The 10,405-nt window shown below is 28.8% G+C and overlaps 1 protein-coding gene across 1 annotated transcript; it reads left to right on the top strand.

Moving 5' to 3' along the window:
- Nucleotides 1-3,406: 3,406 nt before the first annotated feature.
- LOC114195317 (protein Rf1, mitochondrial-like) lies at nucleotides 3,407-5,976 on the top strand. The gene is made up of 2 exons (XM_028085737.1): nucleotides 3,407-3,733; nucleotides 4,621-5,976. Exons 1-2 carry the CDS (start codon nucleotides 3,470-3,472, stop codon nucleotides 5,623-5,625), a joined length of 1,269 nt encoding a protein of 422 aa, XP_027941538.1. The 5' UTR covers nucleotides 3,407-3,469; the 3' UTR covers nucleotides 5,626-5,976.
- The last annotated feature ends 4,429 nt before the right edge of the window (nucleotides 5,977-10,405 follow it).

Here is a 10,405-nt window from a genome sequence, read left to right as displayed (position 1 = left end):
ATGTAAAATATGTGTTTAACTATAATAAAAATAACAATAATAATAATAACAATAATAATAGATAATAATAATAACACTAAAATAATATCGCGTAGTGATAAAAATAGAAATAAAACAATAATAATAATAATAATAATAATAATACAATTACATATATAAAGAGATAAACATCTTTGGTATCTTTTTTGTTTTTGCAATTTTATCCTCTTAATTGTCATATTTTAAACTTAAGTAATTATTTAAACTAAAAAAATTATTTTTCAGTTTTATTATTTTACTAATTTTTGTAACTATTTTCTTGAATTGAAATAATTATTCAAATGTAAAAATAAATAAACAATAAAACAAATAAAAGGATCAAGTAATTGAAACATGATTCATGAATCATACAGAATAAGTAAAAGTAAAATGTGTATGTAACCATAATAATAAAAACAATAATAATAATAATAATAATTATAATAATAATAATATTCTAAACAATAATAATAATAGTCGTAATAGTAGTAATAATAATAATAATAATAGAAATAATTATAGTTAATAATGATAATAATAATACTTATAGTTGATAGTAATACCAATTATAATAATTATAGTTGATAACAACAATTATAGTTAATAATAATAATTATTATTATAATTAGAGCTGATAATAATAATAATAATAACAATAATTATAATTCTAATTGATAATAATAACAATAATATAAAAATAAAATAATAAATATCATGAAAATTAGGTTATATTGTTGTAAATGTTATTACTAATGAAATGAAGTTGTAAATTCAGTTTTAAATATAATAAATAAAATTAATATCACAATATGGTGCAGTTAATTGATTTTATAAAAATAATTATAATAGTATATGACCCGTGTGTGTACACACTTTTTTTATTTATTTCAAATCTGTTTAGAATAATAATATAATTGTTATTATATTTATTTAACCATTAAAAATAATAATAATCTATAACAATATATAAAGGGGATTTCCCTTTTTGTATCCACATTTCAAAATATCCATTTTGCCCTTTAAATATAATAATTTATTAAATTTTTAAAAATTGACCATTACTTTTACAAGATTTTTATAAAATCGGATGTCTTATTTATTAATGGTTATTCTTTCATCTATTATTATCATATATTTCACTTCATTTTTAATAAATATCATTTTAATTTATATATTAACTTAATAACATTATAATATTATCACCTACTAATATAATAACACGCATATTTAAAAAATACATACACATAGGCGCGATAGCGTCTGCGTTTACGCTAGTAATATTAATATAAATTATAAATTATACAATTTTTAAAAGATTAAAAATCTATTTAACAAAAGTATTTAGTATAATAACGTGTTTTATAATTAAAAAAAGCACTTATACTAATAACATTACTATTAATATCACAATACGGTGCAATTAATTGATTTTACAAAAATAATTATAATAGTATATGACTTGTGCGTGTACTTATTTATTTCAAATATGTTTAGAATAATAATATAATTGTTATTATATTTATTTAATCATTATAAATAATATGCTTAATTAGTCAGAACATACCCAGTTTGGTCCCAAAGTTTCAAAATGGTACCCAATTTTAAGTTAGTTTCAATTTAGTATCCAAATTCGAAATTGTGCATTAATGTAGTACATCATGTTAATTTTTCGCAAATGCAGTTAACGACGTGTCATGTGTCACCCTATGGTTTTTCTAATTTTTTTAAATTTTTTTAATTTTTTTAATTTAAAAAAAAATGCCACGTGTCAAATCCTTGGTGTGACACGTGGCATTGTCAGTGTCACGTGACAAGGTACCGCCACGTGACAAGGTACTTGCCAAGTGTCATTATCTTGATTTCAACTTAGTCTACACATATGTCTATTTGTTTCAATTTAGTACCCATATATGTTTATTTGCTTCAATTTAGTTCCTACTCTATTTGTTTCAGTTTTGTCCCAATATTTTTTTACAAAATAGAGAAATATTGTGTCTCCCTTAAGACCAAATTTATTATTTATATAAATATTATATTTATATTTATTATTAAAAATGACTTATAAATTAAGTATTAAAATTTATATTAAAGTTTAGTGATAAAAGTCATGAATAACAAATTTACCAAAACTTTGTTATTCATGAGTATAACAAATATCAATATAACAAAACATAAATATGTTATTCATGACTTTTACCATTAACTTTAATAATAATAATAATATAATACACTAACCAAATATATAAAGAGATACACATTTTTTATGTCCTGTTTTTTGCTTTTACAATTTTATCCTCTTAATTATTATTTATTAAATTTAAATAATTATTTATAATAAAAATATTTGTCAGTTTTATCATTCTACTAATTTTAGTAACTATTTTTTTTTTCAATTCAAAAAATACCAAGATATAGAGATAAAATGAATAACAAAACAAATATAAAGAGCAAGTAACTAAAATCTGGTCCTGTAATAAATAAAATTAAAATATGTGTCTAACTATAATAATAATAATGATGATAATAATACCACTACAATAATATCGCGTAGTGATAAAAAAATAATATTAATACTATTACTACTAATAATAATATTAATATTAACACAACTAGATATATAAGAGATAAACATCTTTGGTGTCCTTTTTATTTTATCAATTTTATCCTCTTAATTATTATATTTTAAATTTAAATAATTATTTATAATAAAATTATTTTTCAGTTTTATTATTTTACTAATTTTAGTAACTATTTTTTTAAATTGAAATAATTATTCAAATGTAGAGATAAATGAACAAAAAAATAAATAAAAATGACAAGTAATTGAAACATGATTCCTAAATAGTAAGTAAAAGTAAAATGTGTATCTAATAATAACAATAAAAACAATAATAATAATAACTATTATAATAATTATAATTTTTATTAATAATAATAATAATATAATAATAATAATAATATAATAATATTAGTAATATAATAATAGAAATAATTATAATTAATAATAATGATAATAATATTTATAATTGATAATAATAATAATTATTAATTATAGTTAATAATAATAATAATCCGTGAGCGATCTAAACCAATTATAACTGATAGTAATAATGATTTTTTGTTGTATTTTTTTTATCATAAATTTTAAAAGATATTTTCATTATTAACTTTATTTTTTAAAATTTATAATATATATATATATATATATATATATATATATATATATATATATATATCGATAAATAAATTTGAAAATAAATAACAAAATTATTTAAAAAAAAAAAACCGGTGGGTTTCGTCAGGCGTGGCTGCTGACCAAACAAAAAGATGAAAATAAAAATGAAGTGGTTTTATATACTATATACTATACTATAGAGAGACATTTGAAATTACCCAACAAAAAAGGGAAGGCAAAGAGCATTCCCAATAGCAACTGAATTGAAATGAAAACATGACGTTAGCAGTTAGGGCTTTACGGGCATTGAGAAAGAGCCGCAGAGGAATGCCTCACTTCTTCCCAAATCCTCACCGTTCCTGTTTCATCAAACATGCACATTCAGATTCAAATCCCCTACTCCTCAAATTGCTTCAGGTTCCCACCTCACACATCAAAACGACGCTGGATAAGGAAATGCCTTATCTTCAAAGCTCACACCTTTCCTGGGATTTCCTTGTTATCTCTCTCTCCCCTTCTTCTTCTGACAAAGCTCGATTGGTACTAAGACTACTCTTCTATTCCTGTTTTCCGTGTCATCAATTTCTTAACTGTGCTCATTTTTGTTTGATATGGAGAAAAATTAAGCAAACAGGTTTAACTTTGGAAATACCAATCACCTAGAGCTTTCCTTATATTATGAATCTACTTTGGACGATTGAAATTGTTAAATTCATGATACATAAATGCTTTTTAATATATGAATTATATTTTTAATTTTCATTGAACGGTTAAATAGTTAAAAAAAGATTATTTTTAGTTATTGATTAGTAAAAACAGAAGTTAGAGACTAAAAGTAGATGAAGATAAAAACAAGATAGTTTGAAAGAATTCAGAGGAATTTGTTTCACTAGTTAGAGACTAAAATGCACATTTGAAGTAGAGAAAAGAGAAATTATTGGTGGTCATTATATTCGAACTGTGTATTCTAATTCATAATGCTGCATTCGATAATCCACGGATTGCGAAATGGCAAATTGGTTGGTTTAAGAAATTTTTAGATGAATTTTTTGTAACCATTTGATAACGTATACCCATTTTTTTTTTCTAGAAAAGTATCATAGCAAGTTATAAGATTTTACTAATGTACCAAATGTACAGCTTGCTAAAAGGGCCTTTTAATTAGCAAGTTCGAAAGGAATTTGTAAATTTATTCACACTTGGTTCTAAACGACATGGTTTTAGTGTGACTTGTTTGAAGCATTGTCAAAGTATACCGGGTAAAAATACGTTTTGAAAAACCAGGTATGTGTGAGAAATTCTTCCATGCCCGTGCATTTGTGTAATGTGGTTACAGTTTCTCATTTATGTGACCAATTATGCTTGGTGAATTGACTATACAGGCTGTCATAATCAATACTCACTTGTAATATTATTGGGTATGTCAGGTTTTGGAATGGATTTTGGATAAGATGCTGAAAGAAAATGCGAAAGACTGTGAAATCTTCTGTAAACTCATCTTTCTATGTGGAAAGGTGAAGGACGTACTGCTAGGAATGCGTGTGTTTAGTTGTATGGAGGCTGTTGGAGTTAAACCCAATTCCATGGTTTTCAATTCCCTTATAAGTGTCTGTTTGTCATCCTATAATGTTGTCACAGCACTTAGTTTATTTGAGATCATGGAGAGTTCAGAGAGCTATAAACCTGATTTTCATACTTATAATATGTTTATTTCAGCATTTTCGAAGTCAGGGAATGTTGATGCCATGTTAGCTTGGTACTCAGCAAAGAAGGCTGCTGCTGGATTTGGTCCCGATCTTCAAATGTTTGAATCCCTTATATCAGGCTGTGTTAATTCTAGAAGATTTGAGATTGCTGATGCAATTTTTGAGGAAATGATTACTTGTGGAATTGTACCTAGTGCATCTATTCTGGAAAGTATGCTTAATGGGATTTGCAAGCAGAAGAGATTGGATCGAGCAGAGGAGTTTTTCAAGTTTGCGATTGATTCTGGATGGGAAGTAAACGAGAACATGGCTGATCAGTTGGTAGCATTGTATCACCAACAAGGGAAAGTGGAAGAGATGGAGGCGCTACTTGAAACTATCACAAAGCCCTGCGTAATTACTACAAGTGTTCTTGCGCGATTTCATTGTGGGATTGTGAAGATTTATGCCATGTTAGATAGGTTGGATGATGTAGAGTTTGCTGTCGGTAGAATGGTTAAACAGGGGTTGTCATTCACAAGTGCAGATGATGTTGAAAAGGTCATCTGTTCATACTTTAGAAGGGAGGCGTATGATAGACTAGACGTATTCTTGGAATGTTTAAAGAGTGGCTATGTGCTTAATAAATCAACTTATGACTTGTTAATATCTGGCTATAAAAGAGCACACTTACTTGAAAAAGTAGATCGAATGATGAACGACCTGAAATCAGCTGGTTTAGCATGATGGTTATGTGGGTCTCTGGAACCATCTCAGGCGAAGAAGAAACAGAGGCATTAAATGTAACTACCTGTTGAAGCTTATGCGTCATTCAGTTCTAAACACCCTCTATGTCATGATTACAGACGAGCTTCACTCAGCTCCTTACATTTAGCATTTTGTTAGCAGCCAGTGAGTATACTATTACTGTCAAGTAAATTTTAAAAGTTCAGTGCCATTTTACCGCCTTTCCCTCTTTATCAAGCTAAGGGATTGTGGAAGGGTTTATTGTATCATATTAAGAATATAATTGACGGAGGGCTTGTATTTTTGTCTGGTATTTGTCTTCAACAACTTCTTGTGTTCTTTTTCTTTATATTTATTTTGGACGTAGTGATCTCACATTTATGCAGCAAAACTAAAATAACGATGGAAAGAAATTCCATATATCATGTCATATTAGGATATTACAGATGCTTCTGAAAAATTATATTTTGTACAAGTGATCCTTGCACAATTTTATACACAGAGGTCATCCTCTATTCGATTATAAGTTATTAAAAGCATTATTGCAACAGTGCAGTTTTTCCGTTTCTGTCACTGGGCTGTGTAGCTCTTTTGTTCTCTAGTTATTGCGACGTAGTTATATTATATCTAGCCCTTACGCTTATAAGTAGATCATAGATGTCGAAGTTAATAAACTAATTGGCATTTATTTCCTCCGTTTCCATGCATCTCCATGGATGGTAAGAAATGTCAAAAATATTTCTCCATATAGCTTTGTCTGAAAGATTTCAGATTAAGTGATCAGAAAAATTCTTGGATTGTCTTATTCGAAAATTAAAAAATAGTGTGGTATTTCAGATTGTAAATTTAAATTTGTTAATCTAGAATAAATTTATGCCTGACTTAAGTTTAGATCTATTATATAAGGGTATAAAGGTATGTCTGTTTTATAAGGGTAAGCCTCTTTTATGTTTGACTATCGTAGAATATATGTAAATCTGTTTTAAAAGTCTAGCAATGAGCTTTTCACCCTCACCTTTCCCCGTATGAAAAAAGTTGCAACTTAAGTTTTCTTCTCCGACGATGAAGGTTTTGCGTTGTGGGCTTGCATTGATACTCAAAAGAAGTGCTTTCGTCATTTCCTATGGGTGTTTACTCGTGGAACAACTTTCTTTGTGAGCGTGACTGCTTTTTAGAAACTCAAGGTTATGCATAAATGTTCCATTATTTTGTGTTGAATATGAGTTTTTTGGTTCAGGGTTTATACTTTGTTCAAATTTTTTATATATTTTATATTTGCATTACATTGTTGTGTAATGTCTTAGAGGAAAGGCCGTTACTTTAACAACCACATTTGACCGTGTTTGTCTTACTTTTTAAACACGTTGGAGCTGATACTATTTATGACCATATATTTTTGTCTTCATTCAATGTTTAAATTTGTGGATTTAATTGAATTTTTGTATTTAAAATATTGATTGAATCAAAATTTGTGATAGTTGAGCTTATTCAGTTTATGAGATAAAAATGGTTTAAAAGGTTAAAGGTGATTTTAGTTGCATTAAATATCTTGGATATTCTAATGTTTGTTGATGCAGTTGAAGTTAAATTTGGTTCAATAAAGATGTGAAATTGAATTGTTCCGAGTTACAAAATAAGGCCAAATTTAGTAAATTCTAGAAAGAAGTATACAAGGAGTTGAATGCACCCCTATATTGTACATATACACTCCCCAAAATCTACTTCAACATCTTTTATCAATTAAACTCAACTCAAGTAGGTCATGTCAATCTTTCACTCATTAAATTGACCAATCAAAATGCACCATGTTAGCAATCCTCACTCAAACATCTAAGCCAATCACATCACACCACATCATCATCTTCTTCCATTTTATCAAATATAAACCCTAACTACCTTCAACCAAAAAGTTGTCGCAACCTTGCCAAAATTCAATGGGTTATCAGGAGAGAATCCACGTAAACACTTGAGGCAGTTCCATATAATCTGTGAAAACTTTAGATCTCCCACGATCACTCTAGAAACCTTAAAAATAAGAGCTTTCCCTTTTACTTTTCAAGGAGTGGCCCGGGATTGGTGGTACTACTTTTCAATAAGAATCGCCAATTGGGAAACTATGGAAAGACTTTTTCTTGAGAAATATTTCCCTGCATCTCAAGTAGCTGCCATTTGTAGAGAAATTTATGGAATTAAGCAGCGAGAAAGAGAAACCCTTAGTGAATATTGGGAAATGTTCAACAAACTCTGTGCATCATGTCCTCAACATCAAATACAAGAGTATTCCCTCATTCAATACTTTTATGAAGGCATGAATTCGTCAGACAAACAATGGGCATATGCTACAAGCAGATGATATTTTCTGGATAAATTGTTATAAGCTACTAGAGAGTTGATAGAACGAAAAGCATTTGATAGCCAACAATTTGAAACAAGATCAAATTCAGTGTCGTCATTAAGGAGAGTTCACAAAGATGAGACTTATGCAACAAATGGGAAAAAAGATAGAAGAAAGAATATATGGGTTAGAGAAAAAGCTTGATGAGATTGTAAGCTTGTTCAAAACTTCAACTTCACAAGTAGCAAAGGTGTGTGGAATTTGTACTTCAACAAACCATTATACTAACGAATGCCCCAACTTAACAAGAACTATTGTGGAGGAACCCATCTCAAGCTTTTGCTACCAACTTGTTTGGAGGAAATAGAACATCTTAGAATAATTATGATTTGTCCTCCAATAGGTATGATCCAAGTTTAAAAGACCGTCCAAATCTGAAATGGACTAATCAGTAGCACGAACAACCCTATGTTTCACCTCAAATTAGACAATAACCATAACTAGATGTTGCATCGATGGTAGAAAAAATTATAAAGATGGTGGTTGAGCAGAATGTTGAAATAAAGAAAATGATTGCTTACTTGACTAAGAGGGTGGAGAAGTTAGAATCTAAAGTTAATTAAGGATCAAGTGAACTACCTGCACAAACTGTGTTCAACCTGTGTAAGGTAAGTGCTATTACTTTAGGAACGGGTAAGTAGGTACGTGGACTTGAGGATGCCTAAGAGGATGAAGATAAGGAGACCGAAGTTTCACCCATTGATAAAAGTGGAGGATTAGTTGAACCAACACAAGTTACATCTAAGACGCCTATGTAAGTATTGAAATGGTTGGTTTAGCCAAAAAGGGGGGGTTGAATTGGCTTTATAAAACTTTTTGAAAGCTTAAGAACCCTTTTTCGTCGAATCAAACTGACCACGAAATTAAAAAACAAATGCTGCAAAGTAATACACTTTCAATTTATTAAAAAAAATAGCAGATTAATCTATTCATACCCTATGATTCAACAAATTAAAATCTGAAATCAATCGGCTAACATTTTAGGAAATTATGTAGAAACGCGAAATACACAAAACTCACTCAAGCAACATGTTTTTTCAATCAAGATATGTTCCAATCAATATATCCAACTTGATTACACTACCAAACAACGTAAAAACGCATGCACAATTAATAATGATTAGTTTAAATGATTTTCTTGAGATTTAGATGATGCACAAGATAGAGAAAAGAAGATCACACAAACAATTTTATACTAGTTCACTCAATAACTAAACTACATTCAATTTATCAGGACAACCTAAGCATGATGATGCACTAAATAAAAATTTTTACACAATCCCTCTAAGATTACACTTTTGATAAAAGAAACACCAAGATTCTTGAATCCCACAATAATCTTATCCCCAACATTGTAAGAATCTCAGTTACAGACATGGAATCACACCAAAAGCAATACAAAAGCACACGAACAACAAAACCTGATGAAGGCTCTTGCTAGTCAACCAAACACGTATTCTTCAAGCTTCAACCAAGCCAAAATGCTTCCAAGATCAACCAAGATCTTCAATCTATAGCTGCAACTGTGTGATTCAGAGAGAGAGAGTTTTCCAGATACGTATGACTGCTTTTCGTGCTCAAAAATATCAATTCATTCTCATCTCTCTAAAAACTAGCTTATATATCTTGGTCATAAGTGAATTCAACAAGTTGATTTGTCCATACAATTCAACTGATTGAATACATTCATACCAAAACTATATGTAACAAGCCTTTTAACTTGTTAAAAACCTTTTTAACATATTAAAAAGGACACATCTAAGACAAAACAACATCTAACCTATCATATAGTATACGAATCTAATACAACATCCAAACTTCTTGTTCTTCACGTCATTTTTAGATTCAACAAACCAGAAGCTTGATCATCAATGCATTTTCATCAACCTCATATGAACTCATGCACTTGCTTCATCAAATCCATACACCAAGGTCATTTGTGCTAACAATCTCCCCCTAATTTGATGAAGCCAATATTCTTAAGTTGAATTGATGAGGCAAGATCCATTGAGAAACCTGAAAAGCTTTTGCATACAAGAAATACACACACACACACACATACGTATACACACAAAAGCACACATGCATACACTTCACATATATACATGCTCCCCTATCACTATTGTGATTTAAAATCCAATTTGCAGTATTACTTAGTTCTAGTAGTTTTTCAATTCCAGTTTTAATATCCAAATCGTGTCATATTCAATTTTTCTCAATTTCACTCAATTTACCCACATTTTCTCCCTCTTTGGATTCATCAAATTAAGGCAGTGCACTAGTTATTTTGGAAAAGATAAAATTCCATTCATGAACTAACATAACAAACTATCAGAACAATTGATAGTAGATACATGCAGTGAAATAGAAAAATAGATACTGAAA

Source organism: Vigna unguiculata, chromosome 8 (assembly GCF_004118075.2).
Source record: "Vigna unguiculata cultivar IT97K-499-35 chromosome 8, ASM411807v1, whole genome shotgun sequence".
Taxonomy (NCBI): Eukaryota; Viridiplantae; Streptophyta; class Magnoliopsida; order Fabales; family Fabaceae; genus Vigna; species Vigna unguiculata.
Note: the sequence above shows the minus strand (reverse complement) of the source record. Positions and strands in the feature narration are given on the sequence as shown.